This window comes from Lethenteron reissneri, chromosome 64 (genome assembly GCF_015708825.2).
Source record: "Lethenteron reissneri isolate LAM-NWPU_2019-01 chromosome 64, ASM1570882v1, whole genome shotgun sequence".
Taxonomy (NCBI): Eukaryota; Metazoa; Chordata; class Hyperoartia; order Petromyzontiformes; family Petromyzontidae; genus Lethenteron; species Lethenteron reissneri.
Window position 1 is genome coordinate 362,939 of NC_083842.1, and position 23,254 is coordinate 386,192.

Here is a 23,254-nt window from a genome sequence, read left to right on the forward strand (position 1 = left end):
TATCTAAAGCCTGACTCCCACCACCATCCAGTCCCAAAGAATTCCCTCATCAAAACACTACACCATAGAGCCCGTTGCATCTCCGACCAGCACCTCCTAGCTAGTGAGTTGGAGTACGTACACCAAGCCCTCAGGATGAACGGATAATCGGACCGTACAATCTGCAAAGCTCTCTCCCCAGCTATGCTCGAGACAACCTTCTGAGGATCCAACCAAAACCATCATTTTACCGTACATAGCAGGGGTTACCAAAAAGATTTCCAAAATCTTAAACAAACACAAGATCCAGGTTCATTTCAACAAAGTACACAAAATCCGTGATTCAATCCCATCTGTAAAAAATGTGGTTCCTGACATGCAATGCCCTGGTGTCTACAAACTGAGTTGTCTCGGACCGCGTTCGTGAACACAAGGCAGATCTAAAACACGGTAGGATTAATACCTCTGCCGTTGCTGATCATTGTTTTAACGCTGTCGGCTCACAACAAAAATGTATTTTTCCAAGACGGAGGTACTCTGCAAACTTACCGGCTACCTTCAGAGATTTGTTCATGAAGCCATCCAGATATATAAACACGGACACAACTTCAACCGAGAGGATGGGGAAGGACGTTATTAACTAGGTAAAATCTTAACTGACTGTGATGTTTCCATCCTACTTGCCTGTCAGCTGTTATTTCTGACTCTATGTCTCTCTCTATGCCTCTCTCTGAGATCTCTCATGCTCACATGTCCTTTGCATTGCACTCTTATACTCACATGCCCTTTGGATTGCACCCATTGAGTTGCACTCCCTCGTCGAGGAGGCTGCTTTCCTCCTATCTTACAGTTACATGCTAATTTCTCATATTAACATCCCTAGCCCCGCCCACTTCTTTATGACCCTTGGGCTACACCCATTTCAAACCGAAAGAACCAAAGAGTATGAGTAAATGAAAGTAAGTTACTAAATATATATAAATGAGCTTCCTCCGAAGGTATTTAGTTTTTTACCATCTCGAGCTTAAGTCTAGTTTGTGTCTTGTGTTGTACACGGCTTAACACTAATTACATAATGTTATATACAGCAAATCTGGCTGTGACGGTCCCACCTGATGACGGAGACTTGTGTTGCCTCCGAAACGTCGTGATTTTATTATTTTATTTTTATTAATTTTAATTTCATTTTTTACCTACGTGACTTTACCGAAAGAACAGAGAAAGTAGTCCATTAGGTCTCAACATCCCAGAGCACTCATCTCAACGCCTCACTTAAGCCAGGAAACCTTCCCAGGATGAGGGCACCCATCCAAGGTGACCACGAGGGATCGTTAAAGCAAGAGATTAATTAAGCAGACACTTACATCCTGTCGGCCACGTTGGGGTGACCGATTTGTAGAGCAGGCTGAAGCCCCTTCCTGCACGGGAATTAAAACAGAGCATGGTTGTGACTTGAACCCTCCCAAATACTGACACACGGCGCCATAGACTCGCAAATAGAAAAACACTTACACAGACCCACAGACTCACGCAGAGACAAAGACTCACAAAGAGACACAAACTCTCACAACGACCCAGATTCACACAAACACTCATAGACTCACACAGAAACCCACAAACTCACACATAAACCCATACACAAAAACCCATAGACTAACACAGAGACCTTCAGACTTGCGCAGTGGTTTACAGACTCACACAGAGAACCAAAGACTCAAACATGGACCCATAGACTCACACAGAGACCCACAGACTCCCCCAGAATCCCATAGACTCACACATAGATACATACCACACATTGTTATGTGTTGTATAGTTTTGCATGCAACTGGGGCTCATGTCTTAGCCTTAACAGACTGTTGGAGCAAGTGCTGTTAGTGAGCATCTATGAAGGCCGGCATAGCACACGAGGGGGCGGGTGGCCAGAACCAAGCTTATCCGGCCTCCTTTGTCTCCCGAGTGGCAATGTTAACTACACAGCGCACCAGTTCAGATTATCGTCACTGGTGGCCGTGAGCAGAAATCGAACCCGGGTTGCCGGGTTCGTAGCACAGTGCAGTAACCATTGATCGCACTATTTCCACTGTGGCTCACAAACATTGGAACGTCTTTCCTTTGCCAATAAGTCAATCAGAATCGTTAGATATATTTAAGTCTGTCCTGAAAACTCACCTCTTTAAATTGACTTTCACCACCCGCCTAATGTTGGCTGTTTACCCTGGTTCTGAGTGATTAGGTGAGTGAGTGAATGAGTCAGTGGGTGACTGAGTGAGTGGATGAGAGAGTGGGTGAGTGGGTGGGTGGGTGAGTGAAAGCGGGTACCGCCTGTAATTATGGCCAAATGAAATGCATTCGCATCAGTGCACGACCTATTCAACCTCTGATCTCAGGAGTGTGTGTCACACATTACTGTGCACATTTGGAAATGAGGTGCCCTCTGCTGTCACTTCTCATGGCTAACAAATTCACCTTCCATCGGCCCATTGGACTTTAGCACCAGCGTGATGTTCTCTCCACTCGACTTGATGCTGCGTGGAGGCACGGACTCCGGGCCAGTTCCACACAGCAAAGCCAGGGAATTTCGTTGTTGGTCAACTTCTCCATCCCAGATCTCCAGGCTCTCTTTGGCACACATCAAGTCATCCAGCAAGCTGAACCAGCAAAAGTAGGGAGAGAATAGACATTATAGCAACACAAAGACAAAGATCTCCCGTATAGCCTTAACAGACTTGGGACAAGTGCTGCTAGTGAGCACCTATGAAAGCCGACATGGCACACGAAGGGGGTGGATGGCCACCACCGCGCCCGGCCGCCTTTGTCTCTTCAGTACCAATTCAGATAATCGTCATCGGTGTTGGCCGCGAGCGAGAATTGAACTCAACTTGCTGGGTTCGTAGTGCAGCGCGCTAACTGCTACACTACCGCAGCACACGAACACATTCATGAATTGCCTATATTTCTAACCTGGAATGAGCTCATTTAGGTCAAGAGTCTCTTTTTCAAGGAACAGCTGGGATGGACACGCAGAGAAACATGGAGACACCACCCTTTACGACTTACACCCAGCAACACTATAAACTATACACTTACACTTTTTTTTACCAGGTAAGGCCCACTGAGCTATGCCACTCTTTTTAGCCCAATGCACCGTGAACCCAACGACCTGAGTTTCATTCCTGGTCACGGCTAATATCAGTGACGTGATACAAATAGAACTGGTCATGGGCCTCTTCTTCACCAATTCAAACTGATCAGCATGGTGGGGATTGAACAAACAACCCCTTTAAATGACAATGTACAGCGAAGCCTTCACTCAGGCAGTGGATTGAAATAAATCCTTAGATAATTATAATCGTCATGGTGCAAGATGAGCCGGGGGGTTTTGAGAGCTGATCCCCCATCCTCACATCTTGCCCGTGTTTAGTTTGTTGTCCTTCCCCCACACCTCCGATTAGCATGGTTGGTTAAGTACGGTGCGAAAGAAGTTCAACATGCAAATAAGCCCCAAGAGCTCAATTCCATCTGACTGGGAATCTGCTAAATTAATTTTGCTGTCCCACAGCTGTGAATGTAAAACAATCTGTTGCTCATTTGGATAATAAAAACAACCAAATATGTTCAGCAAATCCCCAATAGACATAGCAAGTAAGAAAAAACTTGCCCTTTATGAATTCACCACAAATGCTTGACACAAATTAAGGCAGATTTAGTGACATAATTTGGATAGACCTAGTCATGCTATTGGGAGAAACTTGGAACGGCCCTCATGTGAAAGATTGGAATTGACCTTGTGACACAATGGGGACAGATTTAGGAACCGATTTTGGACAGAGCCGGATGAAAACAATAGGGAAAGGCCTGGTGACACGGCAGGGATTGGGCTAACCTCAACCATGTGAACTTGATCTTCACGGCCTCCCCTGCGCGGGCGTGAATGATGAACGTGGACGTGATGGCAGTGTCGTTGGGCACCGAATGGAGAGACGAGAGGGCGCCGCTGCTGCCCATCATCTCCACCGTCTCCCCTGGGGCAGGGTGGGGGACTCGGCATCGTCAGCTCTGTGCAATGTAGAGGCCCCGTCGATTCGCGTCTCAGTCTTCACCAGTCTACGGGTCTCTGTGTAGGTCTCTGTGTGGACTATATGAGGAGCGGTGGTGCAGTGGTTAACACGCTGTGCTATGAACTCGACGACCCGAGTGTGATTGCCGCCCATAGCCAACACCAGTGATGATTATCTAGACCAGTCCTGGGCCTCCCCTAGGTTGACTCAACCTGAAATGAATACCTGGTGTGGTGTTTAAACATGACCACTGGGGAAACAAAGGCGACCGGGCGTGGTTTTGGCCACCCATCCCCTCGTGTGCTATGCCGGCCTTCATAGGTGCTCACTAACAGCACTTGCCTTAAGTCTGCTCAGACTATACGGGGGTCTTTGTCTTCGATTTTTTATGTATTGGATGAGTCTGCGGGGCTCTATGAATTTATGGGTGTTTATGGGAGTATATGAGTCTCTACCTGAGTCTATACTTATCTGTGGGTCTCTCTGTGAATCTATGGGTCTCTGTATGTTAGTCCGTGTGTGTCTGTATGAGTCTGTAGGTTTCTTTGTGAGTCTGCGGATCTATGGGTCAAGCTAAGTCGGTAGGTTTATGTTTGAGTCAATAAGTCTCTCTGTGACTATATTGGACACCGTGCCTCTCTCTATTTTGTCTGTGGATCTCTATCTGATTCATTGTGTGAGTCTGTGAGTCTCTGTAAGTCTATGGGTTTCTTTAAATGTATATGGCTAAGTGTAAGTCTCCAGGTGTCGATGTGATCTCTGTGTCAGGCTATGGTTCTCTGTTTGAGTCTGTGGGTCTCTCTGAATCTATGGGCCACTCTGTGATCTGTGGGTCTCTCTGTGAATATATGGGTAAAGGTGTGTCAATCGCTGTGCGTGTGCCTGTTGTCCGGCAAAACAACCCCCTACCTCCTCGTTGGTGCCGGACGGTAATGCTGTGGTGAGCAGTTCGATGGGAGTAGGGCCAATTTAAATTGGCCATTGCCCTCATGGTGTTTGTACCCACCACAGTAGCCAAAAGGGCGCTTTGGACTGGTGTGAGGGACTAGTAACTCCTCCACCTTAAATGTAATTACCACAAAACCACATAAAAATATCCAACTAAGCTTGTGTCAGAGGCCCCGAGGGGACACGCGTCTATGATATTTCCTGGTCAAACCCCATTTGGCGGCGCCAGGAGACTGAATCCTTAACTTGGATTTCCTCCAGAAACAACAAAAAGCCACTGCTCACTGCGGAGGAGAGGCTGTCACTCCTCTATCGGGCGCTGAACCAGTACTGCCTGGATCTCTGCGGTATTCAGGAGGTCTGGTGGGCCAGCTCTGGCTCCTGCCACCATGAGGGATGGACAGTCCTTTACTCCGGGCAAGATACTACCAAACAACAGGGAGTGACTCTTTTTCTGAACTCAAAACGGAAGGGGGCATGGGAGCGTGGCAGTGAGGTATGGGAAGCTATATGCCCCAGGCTACTTTGGGTTCGTTTTCCCATCAACCAAAGGTGATGAGTGGTTGTCGTGGTTATTTATTCCCCCACTGAAGATGAACATCAGTGGAACGATGCAGGCAAGGCAGATGAATCAGATGCTTTCTATGACCTCCTGTCACAGGTGCTGGCTCGCGATAGAGTCATCCTGTTGGGTGACTTTAATGCCCAAGTTGATCATGATGCTGGAACCTGGTCTGAATCAGCTCAATAATAATGGTGGGAGGCTGCTATACTTTTGTGCAGCCCATGGGCTTGTAATTACCAATATGCTGTTCCAGCATCGACGCATCCACACAACATCATAGATGCACACGAGGTCAAAGCAAGAACATCTGCTGATCTATATAGTGACGTAGAGCGGATGTGAGTCCATGTCCTTGACACCAGGACCTACCATCGAGCTGATCTGCCCACTGACCATGAGCTCACTGACCATTCTTCCACTCCCCCTACCGCACACTCCCACCCTCCCTGTCGCTCCTCCCTGGCTCCTCCCCCCACCCCCGTCTCTTGCCTATATGGCCTCTTGTTGCAGCAGCCCTTTTGCCCACTTCAGCAATTGTTTCTTGCTGTGGTTGTCCCACCTGATGACGGACGCTTGTGTTGCGCCTAAAACGTCGTGATTTCATTTAACTTATTTTATACCTACGTGACTTTACCGAAATAACCAAAGAGTATGGATCCCTGGAGTCACGAAAACTTCTAATCTAGACATTCAATTGATGTTGATATATTGAATTTTATGGTTGCTGGGGTGTTAAGGGCTGTTGTCACTGTAAATGGGGGGGGGGGCTCATGGGGAGACTGCAATGGTCGAGGGGTAGGTAGAACCGAGGACGTTTTTTTTCTTTCCAAGGGGGGGGGGGGGCGGGGGTGATGTAAGGGATGTCAGGGGTAAGGATCCCCACCAAAAGGAGGGGCACAGTGGAGTGGGAACAGTGGATGGGGGAGGAGCAGGCGAGGAGATAGGAGGGGGGCTGAGGGAGGCAAAAGGAGAACTGGCGGGGAACAGACCGAGAAAGCTGGAGACTAGTGTGGACTGAGGGAGGAAATAAAGAACGAACCCGCTGCAACCTCGTTTCGGCTCTACTTTACAGTAGTGTAATAAAAGGACTCGAACACTTCTCTCTGTCTTCGTGTCTTTATTCAGGTTCACGTCTTTACCCACACGGCACTCTGTTATAACTCCTGTATTTGTAGCCCCCGGCTATTCACTGCTATTATAGCTTCCTCTCCCCTCTGACTCTCTGCTTCATCTACTGTAACCTCCTCCCTGCAGACTCGCTGCTACCCCTATGCAGACTCCCGCTGCTACCCCTATGTGCAGACCCTCTGGCTGTCACTGTATGCAGACCCGCTGCCCACCCTCTCTGTGCAGCCCCGCTGCTGACTGCAGCCTCCTCGCTGCTTCGGGTCGGTCACCGCTGGCCAACGGTGCCGATCCTCGCTCCCCCCGTGTTCGTGGCGATCTCGCCACACCCCGCTTCGCCCTTCGTGGCCTTCCTCTGTTCCTGGTTCCCCGTCACTCCCCTTGCTCTTCCGGTTCCCCTCCTTCTATACTCAACCCCTCTGCCCCCCACGTGACCTAACTCCTCCCCCCCTGACGGCGCCTCAGAAGGGCCGTTTACAACCGCATTACATCACCCTCCCCCCTAAAGAAAATCCAGCCGACCTCGGCTGAATTGCAACCTGAAAAGCAATGCGGGTGTAAAGGGCCAACACGCAAAAAGACACGAAGCATTGAAGAACATTATAACAATAACACAACACAACACAATCTAACGAAACGTGAGGGATTTCGAGCGAGTACGGGTAGCCGGGCCGTCCCGGACGGTCGGCGGCCCACCCGCCGAGCGGGAACGTGGAAGGGTTTTAGGGGCGACGGGCGCAAGTTCTTCCGTCGCCATTGGAGGCCCGCCACTGTCCCGCTCGCGTCCAGAAACATCCCGTACTCGCGTCCGCGGAGGGATAGGAAGAGCTGCAGGTCCCGTGGGTTCTGCGGCTCCGGTCGGCGTCCCACAAGCGGAAGGTCCTCCTCCCTGCGCTGTCACGGCCGGATTGTCTGTGAAGGGTACGACAGGCGCTCTCGCAAGGTCAGCAGACACAGGCAAGGTCGAGTCGGCAGCAACAGACCCCGGCAAGGCAACTTAGGGAGATGACGCATCCGGCCGTGGGGCAATGTATGGCTTCAACCGGGACGTGTGCACGAACCAACGCCGTGCACCAACCTGAACACGCGCCGACTGTGGGTTGGGAACCTCAATGAGGCGGACCGGACCCTGCCAAGGTCGATGTAATTTAGGAGATGTACCTGGCCGCACCTGTGGGCAATGAAGCCAGGCCAGGTCCCCCTTTTTCCAGGGACACTCCCCCTTTGAACGTCGGGCACACCGCTCATTCCTGGCCTGAGCCTTGGCAGTAGCCATGCGGGCATTTTCCCTCGCCTCAGCGACACGCCGAACGTTGTCCTTAATATACTCAGGAAGAGGCTTAACAGGCCCCCTCGCACCGGTTCCCAACTGGTCATGAATCGGCGGTACGTTCTCACGGCCGTACATAAGGAAAAACGGCGAGTATCCAGTAGCCGCGTGCGGCGTCATGCGATACGCCGAAAGCACCCCAGGGATATGCAAATCCCAATCAGATTGGTTTTCCCCGACTGTATGGCACAGCATGGCGGACAGAGTCCGATTCAACCGTTCCACCATACCATCCGTTTGCGGGTGGTAGGGGGACGTCCGTATCTTTTTAGTTCCAAGAGCCGCACACACCTCCCCCAACAATTTAGACGAAAAGTTACGTCCCTGATCCGTAAGGAGCCTCTCCGGAGCCCCTTTGTCCATTACATACCCAAATAGAAAGGCGTCAGTGATAGACGCCGCTGACTGGTCAGGCAAGGGCCAGGCCATCGGCCAGCGAGAGAGATACTCCACCCCCACCAGTAAATACTTATTCCCTTTAGCTGATGGCGGAAAGGGTCCCAAAATATCTAACGCCACCAGCTCATTAACCCGAGATACTTTAATCGATTGTATCGGCGGAACATATGGATGTTTAGGCGGCTTACGGCGGGCACAATCGGGACACGCGCGAACGTGACCGACGACATCCGTCGTCATGCCGTGCCAATAATAGTCTCGTTGCAGCGTCAATAGGGTTTTCTGCACCCCCAGGTGTAAAAGTGTGTCACAGTGCAAAGATCTAATCAGCTCATAGCGCAATGACGCGGGCACAACGAGACGCCAGTGTTCCTGTATCCCTTCCCTCCACATCAGTAACCCATCTCGGAGAGCAGTTTCCGAATTACCACCCGCACCGACTTCCTTACCCGCCCTCTCCGTTCGTTTCCGTAACGACACCAAAGAATCGTCCAACATTTGCTCCCGAATCCACACAGACCTTGGAAGACGCAAAATCCCGTCAGCCGGTCCCCCTTCAACCGGTCCCGGTGTAAGCGGAGGTTCGAGAACATCCACTGCCCGCGCGACAGGCTGAGGGGGGGGCTGAGCCGGTCCACACCTATGCGTCCCCGACGCACACGCACAAGGGGATTGTTGCGGCAACCTGGACAGTGCGTCCGCGTTAGCGTGACGCACACCCTTCCGATGGTGAATTTGGAAGGAGAATTCTTGCAACGTGTCCAGCCATCTCGCCAATTGTCCGGATGGCTGGTCCATCTTAAGAGCGTACTGCAAGGCCGCATGGTCCGTTCGGACAATAAACGACCGACCGTACAGATACGGTCGAAATTGGCGGAGAAAATACACAATAGCCAAAAGTTCCCTGCGAGTGACGCAGTAACGAGTTTCCGCGGGAGACAAAACCCGACTCCCGTACGCCACCACACGCTCAACACCACCTTTTGACTGGGACAACACCGCCCCAATCCCGGTGTCACTCGCATCAGTATCCAGAATGAAGGGATGTTCAAAGTCCGGATAATCCAACGTCGGCGCAGTAGCCAGTAGATCGCGCAGGCTCCGAAACGCCGCCTCCTCCGGCGGTCCCCACACAAATTTGTGCCCCTTCCCAGTAAGGAGATGCAAAGGCCTGGCGATAGTAGCGAAATTCGGAACAAACCTCCGGTAATATGAGGCGAACCCCAAAAACCGACGCACATCACCCACCGTGGCGGGGGTTGCCCAATCCCGGACACACGCAGTTTTCTCTGGATCCGTGGCCACCCCGTCCGCACTAACAATATGTCCCAAGTATCGAACGGAACGTTGCAGTAGATGACATTTCTTAGGCTTGAATTTCAAATTAGCAGAACGCATTCTGGCAAAAACGGCCTCCAACCGCAATAAATGCTCATCAAATGTGCGGCTGAAGACAATAATATCATCTAAATAAATGAGACATGTCTCCCACTGCAACCCCGTCAATACCAACTCCATCAATCTCTGAAAGGTGGCAGGGGCTGCATTCAACCCCATCGGCAGACAGTTAAATTGGAACAACCCCTGCGGCGTACGGAACGCTGTCTTTTCCCGCGAGGGCTCGTCAAGGGGAAGCTGCCAGAAGCCCGAAGAGAGATCTAGCGTTGAAAAAAACTTAGCCCCTGACAAGGCGTCGAGAGAATCGTCCATACGCGGCAGGGGATACGCATCTGCCACCGACACTTTATTCAACTTCCGAAAATCCACACAAAATCGTAATTTACCATCTTTCTTTTTAACCAACACGACAGGCGTGCCCCACGGGCTATTAGACGGAGATATAATATCCGCTTTCAACATGTCTTCCACTGCCCCTCGCATGTGCTCACGCTCAGCCGGACTCATCCGACGCGAGTTCAAGCGGATAGGGGCCGCGTCCCCCGTTTCGATGTGATGAGAGAGCAGCGAGGTGCGTCCCAAGTCCAAATCGTCCGAGCTAAACACATCGGAATAGCTCGCTAATAATTTATGAATCGCACAACGCTGCTCAGCGGAAAGGGCCGAATTTTCCGCACATAGTTCGGCGATCCAACGATCGTCCACCCCTCCGTCGTGTGAAACACCACCCACCAGCCCCCCGTTCGGAATGTCACTCTGAGCCGTAAACGCCGTAGTGGCGTGTGCCACAACGGTACCAGCCGGCACACACACGCTTTCAGAACTCGCATTTAACACCTGCAAAAACGGGCGTTGATCCGGACGGACAATGGTTTGCGCCCCCACCAGTGCCAATCCGCCCGTAACAGCGGCGGACGGCGACAGCAAAATTCCACAAGCACCCTGCCGACCCGGAACCGGCTTCCGGTATCGTAGGGGAATGAGCATCTGCGAGCCAGGTGGAATATCAACTGAAACTTCCGATAACGCCTGCACCTGGGCAACCGGAGCCGGTCGCCCCCAGGTGGACTGTAAAAACGCCAATTTGCGGCCCCCTGGTAGTTCAATGCAATTTTCATTGATTCTAATTAGAATGGGCATCTTAGCCAAAAAATCCGTGCCCAACAAGCAAGGGACCGCCAGGGACCTCGAAATTAACACAACGCCCGAGGCCGAGACCCCCCCGATAGAAATATTAGCGTCCACCTGTCCCACGATGCCCATACTACCCCCGTTCGCAGCGATGCAGGAAGCGTAAGCCGGCCTCACGGCCCCCGGTGGGATGTTCAAAAGATGGAATATGACATCCGAAATAATGGTCGCGGACGCCCCGGAATCCACCAAAATACGCACGTCCACCCCTTGGATCGACCCCGGTACAGTGGACGAACCTGTAGCGGCCGCGACAACCCGCCGAGCCAACTTACGCCACTGCGTTATCGAGCGACAAGGCGCAGATACTGGCCTCCCATATTTTAGAACATCCGCGTCGCACAACAACGGCGATGAGTGAGGTGTTAGGCCTTGCCGGGTGTCTGGTGCGCACCGACTTGCCTGTGCCGGAGGGTCTTTCTTTGGGACGTCCGCGATCGAGGCCTCCTGCTGGGGCGGCCCCGGAACCCGGGCCCAGCAGTCCCTGGCATAGTGGCCCCGACGGCCGCAGCGGAAACAGTCGACGTCGGGTCGGCGCGCAGCAGGCACCCCGTCCCGACGTGGCCGCGCCGGCGGCGGAGCCCGCAGCCCCGGCCCGCTTCGAGCCGGCCACGGAGTGGAGGCGGCCGACAGCTCCTTTGGGCCGGTCGCATCCGGCACGTACACGGCCTTTGTAGGGTCCCACCCTACGGCCCCCCCATCGACGACAGGACCGCCCGTCCACGCCGTGACTTGTTTCCAGCGGCGGAGATTGAACTGGGCGTCCAAACACTTGGCCGCGGTCCGGGACGTGAGTTTCTCGTGACCGCACGCCGGCATAGGAATGCCCAGATCCCGGGATAACTCCAACATCTTCCCCAAGATGAGAGGTTCCAGCAGGTCAGGCTCCGTCTCCGGGTAAGCGGCCATCGCGAGTTCCAGCACGGCGCCCCTGTACGCTACAGGCGACTCCTCCGGTGCGCGTTGCCGCTGCACGAAGCGGCGATGGGCGTCATCCGGTGGCTCGTACGCGTCCGCCATTTCGTCGAACACTCCACGCAATGTTTTCTTCTTCGCAGCTTTTATAGAGCGAAAAAAACGAACAGACTCATCGTCAAGGAGAGTCGGAAGCACCTCCAGCGCCTCGGCGTCCGTCCACCTTGCCGTTCGTACCGCCGCCAAAAATCGACAAGCGAACGCACTCCAATCGCCCCCGATGGAGAACTCCTTAACAGTTGTAAGGTGACGACTGCGGCTCCTTGGCCTGCTTCCGTCCGTCACCGACTCTTCCGGCGGCAAGTTCAGCAAGGCGTCGCAACGCGGTGTCGCCAAGATGGCGGACGATCCTCGTGGCGGCCCCAAAATGGCGGCTTCCCGCCTTCCGTGGTGCGCCACGCCCAAGATGGCGTCTTCACGCCGCGTGGCCGATGGCGGCGCCATCGAAGACGACCCGGGCTCCTGCCGATCACCACCATCACCTTCCAACGCCGCCCTTGGCGTGACAAGGTCACACAACTCCGTGATGACGGTTTTTAGGGTCGCCAGTTGCTCCGCCATCCGGGTCCATCTTAAATCTTCGTCCTTCAACGCAGATGGGTCGGACGCAGCGGCAACCTCCTCCACACCCGGGCCCTCACGGATCTCTCCCTCCGCCGAAGTGAAGCCGACCTCAGGAGGAAGATCGTCGTCGTCCGATGATGAAGCCGACGCCGGAGATGGGATATTCTTCTTCCTCAGTTGTTTCGCCATGCCGTTTCACTTCTGACTCCAGTGTAATAAAAGGACTCGAACACTTCTCTCTGTCTTCGTGTCTTTATTCAGGTTCACGTCTTTACCCACACGGCACTCTGTTATAACTCCTGTATTTGTAGCCCCCGGCTATTCACTGCTATTATAGCTTCCTCTCCCCTCTGACTCTCTGCTTCATCTACTGTAACCTCCTCCCTGCAGACTCGCTGCTACCCCTATGCAGACTCCCGCTGCTACCCCTATGTGCAGACCCTCTGGCTGTCACTGTATGCAGACCCGCTGCCCACCCTCTCTGTGCAGCCCCGCTGCTGACTGCAGCCTCCTCGCTGCTTCGGGTCGGTCACCGCTGGCCAACGGTGCCGATCCTCGCTCCCCCCGTGTTCGTGGCGATCTCGCCACACCCCGCTTCGCCCTTCGTGGCCTTCCTCTGTTCCTGGTTCCCCGTCACTCCCCTTGCTCTTCCGGTTCCCCTCCTTCTATACTCAACCCCTCTGCCCCCCACGTGACCTAACTCCTCCCCCCCTGACGGCGCCTCAGAAGGGCCGTTTACAACCGCATTACAGTAGTATGGTGCAGTCGTGTAGTATTTGGTATAGAGTGGTGGTATATAGTGGTGGTGTAGAGTGGTAGTGTAGTGTGAAAGTGCAGTAGTTGTTGCAGTGTGGTTAGTGCAGTAGTTGGTACAGTAGTTCCTGCAGTGTGATAGTGCAGTACTATGTGCAGTGTGGTAGTGCAGTAGCTTTACAGAGTGGTGGTGTCGAGTGGTAGTGCAGTTTGGTAGTACAGTTTGGTAGTGCAGTGTGGTCGCGTGTGTGGTGAGCCAGGGTGGGAGTGCAATTTCGTTGTAGTACAAAGTTGAGTGAGATTAGAAGAAAGAGGTAGATACTGTTTGTGGAGATAACAGGGAAGGAGGTGATGATGGACATAAGAAGGTAATGGTGAACGTGAGGAGATGATAGTAGTCGTGAGGAGGTGATGGTAGATGTGAGGAGATGATGGTGAACGTGACGAGGTGACGGTGGAAGTATCGAGTTGATGATGGATGTAAGGAGGTGATGGTGGATGTGAGGAGGTTATGGTCATCGTGAGGTTGTTATGATGGATGTGAGGAGGTGATGGTGTGTGTGACGAGGTGATGGTGGATGTGAGGAGATGATGAACGTGAGGAGGTGATGATGGATATGATGAGGTGATGGATGTAAGGTGTTAGTGGAGGTGACGAGGTGATGGTGGTCGTGAGGAGGTGATCGTGACGAAATGAGGGCAGGGTGAGGTGAATGAGGTGAGGAGGAGCCAAGTGCTCACCCGTACACTCAGCGCTCATGGCGACCAGGACGGCCAGCACCATCGTTGCGATGGTGCACGTCATCGTTCCTCCTGAGCTTATTCTGCTGTTTCTGCTGCTTGCTGGGTCCTGCGTCATGCATACAACAGTGTGGGCACCACGGTGACAATATGTTAATTCCCTTGCCTGGTTTGCAGGTGATCGTGGGTTCAATCCCGAACCTGACGCCTGCTTTATATTTGGTGTTTGCTTGTCTCTCTCTCTCTACCCACTGTCGCTTGGAATTTTCTCCGGGTCCTTCGCTTTTTCCCTCTACATTTATAATCAACATCACGCGTTTAGAGTATTTAGCTACTGCTTTCAATATCGACATTATAATACGCTATTTCGTTAAACTATCGTTTGTGATAGCCAAGTCACTTCTTAAAAAGAGCTACATAGCTCAGTGGGCATTACCTGGTGAAATAAAAATAGTTTATCGTTTTACAAACAAAATGAGTTAATGGGGAGTGGCAAGATGTTTCCTTCCTCGCCTAATATGCAGGGGGTCGTGAATTTCATCCCGACCCCGACGGCTACTGTATATTTGCAGTTTGCGGCTTTATCTCTCTCCCTGCGGTGACATGGATTTTCTCTGGGTCCTCCGGGTTTTCCCTCCACAATTAGAATCAACATCACACGTTTAGAGTATTTGGCTGGTAAAAATGTCCACATGATAAGCCACTTCGTTGAGCTATCATTTGTGACGGCCAGGTCACTTCTGAAAAAGAGCTACATAGCTCAGTGGAGCCTTAGCTGGTAATAAATACATAGTCTTAGTTTATTTTTTTGGTGATGCCCAAGCGTATCGTGATAACCTCTTCGTGGTGTGTGCCTCCGGTGAATATTTGGAAATCACATTGCATATTTGAAAATCACATTGTAGACAATTTGACCGATTGGTCTAAATTCGTGGTAACTCTTTGAAGGGTTTCAGAATAAGAATCTGGATTTAGACTGCAAAAGGAGGAATCCGATGAGCTATGAAGCTCTTTTTCACAGATGTGGGTTAACGAGTTACAACGACAAACAACACAAATACATGGTTGGAATTTCCTGGCTTGAGTGAGAAGTTGGGACTGTGGTCCGGGATGTTGTGAGACCCAATGGACTAATTTATTTGGTTTAACAACTTTCTGTTGGGTGTGCCTTTTGTTTTGGTGTCATTTATTTATTCATTTTTATTTTATGGCGGTTGTGGGATGAAATTAGCACGATTAACGCTGCCATATAAAGTTTAACTATTGTTATTATAACGCTCATAAAACCTAAACAACAAAGAAAACACACTGAATGCATTAATCTGTAATGCTGTGTGGCCTTAAAAGGAAAGTGATGTGATAGGCGAAAGAAGTTCGCAGTGGCTTTTGGCCGGCCATCGAACAAAGATGGTCACTGCATCGCGGGGTGCTTTTGGATACGCTTCTGTGGCCGTTTGGAATGCTCTTCCGATATAAGGAAGCTACTGGTAGCTATGAACTTTTAAATTATCTAAATTGAGAATTTATTTCTTCAGTACTGCTTTGTGTTCTTCTTGTTTCTTTCGGTAAAGTCACGTAGAAGGGAAGTAATAAAATAATAAAAATAAAACATAATAAAACAATTCTCACGACGTTTCGGCTACAACGCAAGCAGCCGTCTTCAGGTGAAGAATGAGACACTACCAAACTAGGAGCTTATATATAAGCTGCATTGGGGGTTGAAGAGCGCCTTAACAAAAAGAATGTGCATGTGAAGAGGAATTTAGCATATTCATGGAAAATGCGTAGGCGTTGGGCGGGGGGGTGTCAAAGTCATATTATGCCCATGCATTATGCAGGATCAGCAGCAACCAAGGGGGGTGCAGGGATTAGCAGTAACAAAGGAAAGGAATGTTAATGATATGTAGCTGCAGTTACTCAACAACCACGTAGAAAACTAAAGTATAAACTACATAAAAAACTAAAGTATAAACTGCATCGCACCATCAGTATACTTACTATACTCTATAATAAGCTGAGTTACTAACAGCAAGTAATACATTACAATTCTACCTCGTAAAAATTCTATAATATGCTTCCATCTAAACCTTATTCTCTTATATCACACGAGCATATACCGTACTATATACTGCCATAGATAAACCCAACATTAAATTATATACTGTATTGCTGTAAACCAACCTATATCTTATACATTTAATATAACACTATGTATTATTCTACACACCCTAATGTGTATCGAAATGGTTTATTACATCCTTCCAATGATTGCTGAGCCAGAATCCATCTTCTCGGTTAAAATTGTCTCTGTGTTTGTATATGTGGATCGCCTCATGAACGAATCTCTCATGATAGCCAGATGGCTTGCAGAGAACCTCTGTCTTGGAGAAGTCGATATCATGTGAGCCCACTGAGTTGTAACAGTGATCTGCCACGGCTGAGGTGTTTGTCCTACCGTGTTTCAGGTCAGCTTTATGTTCACGGATGCGGTCCGAGACATGTCGTTTGGTTTCCCCAATGTAACTGCTACCACAGAGGCAACTTAGTTTGTAGACGCCAGGGTACTGTATGTCTGGAACCACATCTTTTACAGACGGTACCAGATCACGGATTTTATGTACTGTGTTGAATCGGACCTGGATCTTGTGTTTAATCAGGATTTTGGAGATCTTTTTTGTGACCCCAGCAATGTAGGGTAAGGTGATGGTCTTGAAAGGCTCCTCAACAGGATCCTTCTTGATGGTTGGAGTGATGGCTTTGCGGATTGTATAGTCGGAGTAACCATTTGCCTTAAGAGCTTGGCGTACGTGTTTGAGTTCACTGGAAATGTGTTCATGGTCGGAGATGCATTGGGCTCTATGATATAGAGTCTTGATGAGGGAATTCTTCTGGGATGGATGGTGGTGGGAATCCGGTTTTAGATAAGCATCCGTGTGGGTGGCTTTCCTGTAGACAGAGTGGCTCATTGAACCATCAGGTCTCCTTTTGATTAGGACATCCAAAAAGGGTAGCTTGCCATCATTTTCGACTTCCATGGTGAATCTGATGGCTGGGTGTATGGAATTGATGTGGTCGAGAAATTGGTCTAGAGCAGGCCGGCCATGTGGCCAGATGACAAAAGTGTCGTCTACGTACCTCTTCCATAAGGTCGGGCGTAGAGTGGCAGTCTGGATAGCGTCCGTCTCAAATTTCTCCATGAAGATGTTGGCTACAACCGGAGATAGGGGGGAGCCCATTGGGGTGCCCTCAATTTGCTTGTAGAAGGTTCCATTCCAGGTGAAGTATGTATTGGTTAAGCAGTGTTTCACCAGGGGGGGTACCCCAGCATTCAGTCCTTGATGAACCAAGTCTTCAATGATTGCGATGGTGTCAGGCACAGGTACCTTGGTGAACAAGGAAACCACATCAAAACTGACAAGCAGGTCGTCTGGGGACAGGGCAATCCCCTTGATTGTCGATACCAGGTCAGTAGAGTTTAGTACTGCAGAGGTGGTTTTTCCAGTGAAAGGCCGTAGGATTTCGGACAAAAAACGAGCCAGTTTGTAAGTGGGGGAGTTGATGGTAGAGACAATGGGACGAAGAGGTGTATCTTCTTTATGTATCTTTGGCAAGCCGTACAATCTTGGTGGTCTGGCTGCAGAAGGTTTCAACGAGAACTGTTTGGTCTGATCAATTAATGCGGTTGAAGCAGAAATGATGTTGTTGGTTTTGGAGACGAGGCTGTTGGTGGGGTCTCTTTTTATTTTTGTATAGCTGCCATCGTTTAATAGTTCTTGAATTTTGTTGTTGTATTCTATTTTGTCCATGATGACAGTGGCATTGCCTTTGTCGGCTGAGAGGATGACAATGTCATCCCTCTTTTTTAATTGAGCTAATTCAAAACGCTCCTCTTTGCTGATGTTGCTAGCTGGCATCTTAGCGTTTTTGAGGGTTACAGAGATTTCAGATCTTGCTACGTCTGCAGCGATGTGACTCAAGCCCTTGAGAGCTACATCTACTCGAGCAATTATATCATTAACTGGTATGTGTCTAGGTGTGACTGCAAAGTTTAGTCCTTTAGCTAAAACGGATTTCAAACCTTCAGAAATAGGACTGTTACTGCGATTAATTACGACTTTGTTAATATCTAGCTTTTCAATGTGTGGGTCCGGTTTCTTGTTTGAGAGGCGATTGAATTTGGAAATCAAGTTGTCCTTACATTTAGTCGACATAGCGGCAGCTGAAGAGGCAGTCATTTTTTCCCACATGTTCCCAATCCGATGTGGACATTGTTACACTCAAAGATAAGTGTGATTTGTAGAGTGTCTTGTCTAACTGATCTAGTTCGGTGCGCGTAAGTCTGATTTTCTCTGAGATAAGAGCTAAGCTAGTTCTAGACAGAATTCGTTTCGCATTAGAAGAAGTTACAGCAGCAGATGTTAGTGTAAATGCGTTTGGTATTACCTTAGAGTCGCGGCATCTCTTCAGAAAGGTGAGAGACTCGATTAGCTGAGCCTTCTTATCCCGGAGCTTGTTGAAGGATCTCAAAGTTATGTGGAAACCCTCCCCGTAGAGGCGGTTAAATTTCGATTTAAAGCTTTCGTGACTGCAGGGATTCATCTTCTTGTTTCTTTCGGTAAAGTCACGTAGAAGGGAAGTAATAAAATAATAAAAATAAAACATAATAAAACAATTCTCACGACGTTTCGGCTACAACGCAAGCAGCCGTCTTCAGGTGAAGAATGAGACACTACCAAACTAGGAGCTTATATATAAGCTGCATTGGGGGTTGAAGAGCGCCTTAACAAAAAGAATGTGCATGTGAAGAGGAATTTAGCATATTCATGGAAAATGCGTAGGCGTTGGGCGGGGGGGTGTCAAAGTCATATTATGCCCATGCATTATGCAGGATCAGCAGCAACCAAGGGGGGTGCAGGGATTAGCAGTAACAAAGGAAAGGAATGTTAATGATATGTAGCTGCAGTTACTCAACAACCACGTAGAAAACTAAAGTATAAACTACATAAAAAACTAAAGTATAAACTGCATCGCACCATCAGTATACTTACTATACTCTATAATAAGCTGAGTTACTAACAGCAAGTAATACATTACAATTCTACCTCGTAAAAATTCTATAATATGCTTCCATCTAAACCTTATTCTCTTATATCACACGAGCATATACCGTACTATATACTGCCATAGATAAACCCAACATTAAATTATATACTGTATTGCTGTAAACCAACCTATATCTTATACATTTAATATAACACTATGTATTATTCTACACACCCTAATGTGTATCGAAATGGTTTATTACATCCTTCCAATGATTGCTGAGCCAGAATCCATCTTCTCGGTTAAAATTGTCTCTGTGTTTGTATATGTGGATCGCCTCATGAACGAATCTCTCATGATAGCCAGATGGCTTGCAGAGAACCTCTGTCTTGGAGAAGTCGATATCATGTGAGCCCACTGAGTTGTAACAGTGATCTGCCACGGCTGAGGTGTTTGTCCTACCGTGTTTCAGGTCAGCTTTATGTTCGGATGCGGTCCAAACGACATGTCTCGGACCGCATCCGTGAACATAAAGCTGACCTGAAACACGGTAGGACAAACACCTCAGCCGTGGCAGATCACTGTTACAACTCAGTGGGCTCACATGATATCGACTTCTCCAAGACAGAGGTTCTCTGCAAGCCATCTGGCTATCATGAGAGATTCGTTCATGAGGCGATCCACATATACAAACACAGAGACAATTTTAACCGAGAAGATGGATTCTGGCTCAGCAATCATTGGAAGGATGTAATAAACCATTTCGATACACATTAGGGTGTGTAGAATAATACATAGTGTTATATTAAATGTATAAGATATAGGTTGGTTTACAGCAATACAGTATATAATTTAATGTTGGGTTTATCTATGGCAGTATATAGTACGGTATATGCTCGTGTGATATAAGAGAATAAGGTTTAGATGGAAGCATATTATAGAATTTTTACGAGGTAGAATTGTAATGTATTACTTGCTGTTAGTAACTCAGCTTATTATAGAGTATAGTAAGTATACTGATGGTGCGATGCAGTTTATACTTTAGTTTTTTATGTAGTTTATACTTTAGTTTTCTACGTGGTTGTTGAGTAACTGCAGCTACATATCATTAACATTCCTTTCCTTTGTTACTGCTAATCCCTGCACCCCCCTTGGTTGCTGCTAATCCTGCATAATGCATGGGCATAATATGACTTTGACACCCCCCCGCCCAACGCCTACGCATTTTCCATGAATATGCTAAATTCCTCTTCACATGCACATTCTTTTTGTTAAGGCGCTCTTCAACCCCCAATGCAGCTTATATATAAGCTCCTAGTTTGGTAGTGTCTCATTCTTCACCTGAAGACGGCTGCTTGCGTTGTAGCCGAAACGTCGTGAGAATTGTTTTATTATGTTTTATTTTTATTATTTTATTACTTCCCTTCTACGTGACTTTACCGAAAGAAACAAGAAGATGAATCCCTGCAGTCACGAAAGCTTTAAATCGAAATTTAACCGCCTCTACGGGGAGGGTTTCCACATAACTTTGAGATCCTTCAACAAGCTCCGGGATAAGAAGGCTCAGCTAATCGAGTCTCTCACCTTTCTGAAGAGATGCCGCGACTCTAAGGTAATACCAAACGCATTTACACTAACATCTGCTGCTGTAACTTCTTCTAATGCGAAACGAATTCTGTCTAGAACTAGCTTAGCTCTTATCTCAGAGAAAATCAGACTTACGCGCACCGAACTAGATCAGTTAGACAAGACACTCTACAAATCACACTTATCTTTGAGTGTAACAATGTCCACATCGGATTGGGAACATGTGGAAAAAATGACTGCCTCTTCAGCTGCCGCTATGTCGACTAAATGTAAGGACAACTTGATTTCCAAATTCAATCGCCTCTCAAACAAGAAACCGGACCCACACATTGAAAAGCTAGATATTAACAAAGTCGTAATTAATCGCAGTAACAGTCCTATTTCTGAAGGTTTGAAATCCGTTTTAGCTAAAGGACTAAACTTTGCAGTCACACCTAGACACATACCAGTTAATGATATAATTGCTCGAGTAGATGTAGCTCTCAAGGGCTTGAGTCACATCGCTGCAGACGTAGCAAGATCTGAAATCTCTGTAACCCTCAAAAACGCTAAGATGCCAGCTAGCAACATCAGCAAAGAGGAGCGTTTTGAATTAGCTCAATTAAAAAAGAGGGATGACATTGTCATCCTCTCAGCCGACAAAGGCAATGCCACTGTCATCATGGACAAAATAGAATACAACAACAAAATTCAAGAACTATTAAACGATGGCAGCTATACACAAATAAAAAGAGACCCCACCAACAGCCTCGTCTCCAAAACCAACAACATCATTTCTGCTTCAACCGCATTAATTGATCAGACCAAACAGTTCTCGTTGAAACCTTCTGCAGCCAGACCACCAAGATTGTACGGCTTGCCAAAGATACATAAAGAAGATACACCTCTTCGTCCCATTGTCTCTACCATCAACTCCCCCACTTACAAACTGGCTCGTTTTTTGTCCGAAATCCTACGACCTTTCACTGGAAAAACCACCTCTGCAGTACTAACCTCTACTGACCTGGTATCGACAATCAAGGGGATTGCCCTGTCCCCAGACGACCTGCTTGTCAGTTTTGATGTGGTTTCCTTGTTCACCAAGGTACCTGTGCCTGACACCATCGCAATCATTGAAGACTTGGTTCATCAAGGACTGAATGCTGGGGTACCCCCCCTGGTGAAACACTGCTTAACCAATACATACTTCACCTGGAATGGAACCTTCTACAAGCAAATTGAGGGCACCCCAATGGGCTCCCCCCTATCTCCGGTTGTAGCCAACATCTTCATGGAGAAATTTGAGACGGACGCTATCCAGACTGCCACTCTACGCCCGACCTTATGGAAGAGGTACGTAGACGACACTTTTGTCATCTGGCCACATGGCCGGCCTGCTCTAGACCAATTTCTCGACCACATCAATTCCATACACCCAGCCATCAGATTCACCATGGAAGTCGAAAATGATGGCAAGCTACCCTTTTTGGATGTCCTAATCAAAAGGAGACCTGATGGTTCAATGAGCCACTCTGTCTACAGGAAAGCCACCCACACGGATGCTTATCTAAAACCGGATTCCCACCACCATCCATCCCAGAAGAATTCCCTCATCAAGACTCTATATCATAGAGCCCAATGCATCTCCGACCATGAACACATTTCCAGTGAACTCAAACACGTACGCCAAGCTCTTAAGGCAAATGGTTACTCCGACTATACAATCCGCAAAGCCATCACTCCAACCATCAAGAAGGATCCTGTTGAGGAGCCTTTCAAGACCATCACCTTACCCTACATTGCTGGGGTCACAAAAAAGATCTCCAAAATCCTGATTAAACACAAGATCCAGGTCCGATTCAACACAGTACATAAAATCCGTGATCTGGTACCGTCTGTAAAAGATGTGGTTCCAGACATACAGTACCCTGGCGTCTACAAACTAAGTTGCCTCTGTGGTAGCAGTTACATTGGGGAAACCAAACGACATGTCTCGGACCGCATCCGTGAACATAAAGCTGACCTGAAACACGGTAGGACAAACACCTCAGCCGTGGCAGATCACTGTTACAACTCAGTGGGCTCACATGATATCGACTTCTCCAAGACAGAGGTTCTCTGCAAGCCATCTGGCTATCATGAGAGATTCGTTCATGAGGCGATCCACATATACAAACACAGAGACAATTTTAACCGAGAAGATGGATTCTGGCTCAGCAATCATTGGAAGGATGTAATAAACCATTTCGATACACATTAGGGTGTGTAGAATAATACATAGTGTTATATTAAATGTATAAGATATAGGTTGGTTTACAGCAATACAGTATATAATTTAATGTTGGGTTTATCTATGGCAGTATATAGTACGGTATATGCTCGTGTGATATAAGAGAATAAGGTTTAGATGGAAGCATATTATAGAATTTTTACGAGGTAGAATTGTAATGTATTACTTGCTGTTAGTAACTCAGCTTATTATAGAGTATAGTAAGTATACTGATGGTGCGATGCAGTTTATACTTTAGTTTTTTATGTAGTTTATACTTTAGTTTTCTACGTGGTTGTTGAGTAACTGCAGCTACATATCATTAACATTCCTTTCCTTTGTTACTG

The 23,254-nt window shown here is 48.4% G+C and overlaps 1 protein-coding gene across 1 annotated transcript in view; it reads right to left on the minus strand.

Annotated features, from left to right (window-relative positions):
- LOC133359040 (transmembrane protease serine 9-like) overlaps nt 1-23,254 on the minus strand; it is a 38,640-nt gene that overhangs the window by 9,791 nt on the left and 5,595 nt on the right. Inside the window, exons 2-5 of the mRNA XM_061577410.1 lie at nt 14,030-14,138; nt 3,866-4,004; nt 2,449-2,630; nt 1,344-1,397 (exon numbers count right to left, since the gene is read on the minus strand). Coding sequence (XP_061433394.1) covers nt 1,344-1,397; nt 2,449-2,630; nt 3,866-4,004; nt 14,030-14,093 — 439 coding nt within the window. The 5' untranslated portion in view covers nt 14,094-14,138. The remainder of the gene's footprint in view (nt 1-1,343; nt 1,398-2,448; nt 2,631-3,865; nt 4,005-14,029; nt 14,139-23,254) is intronic.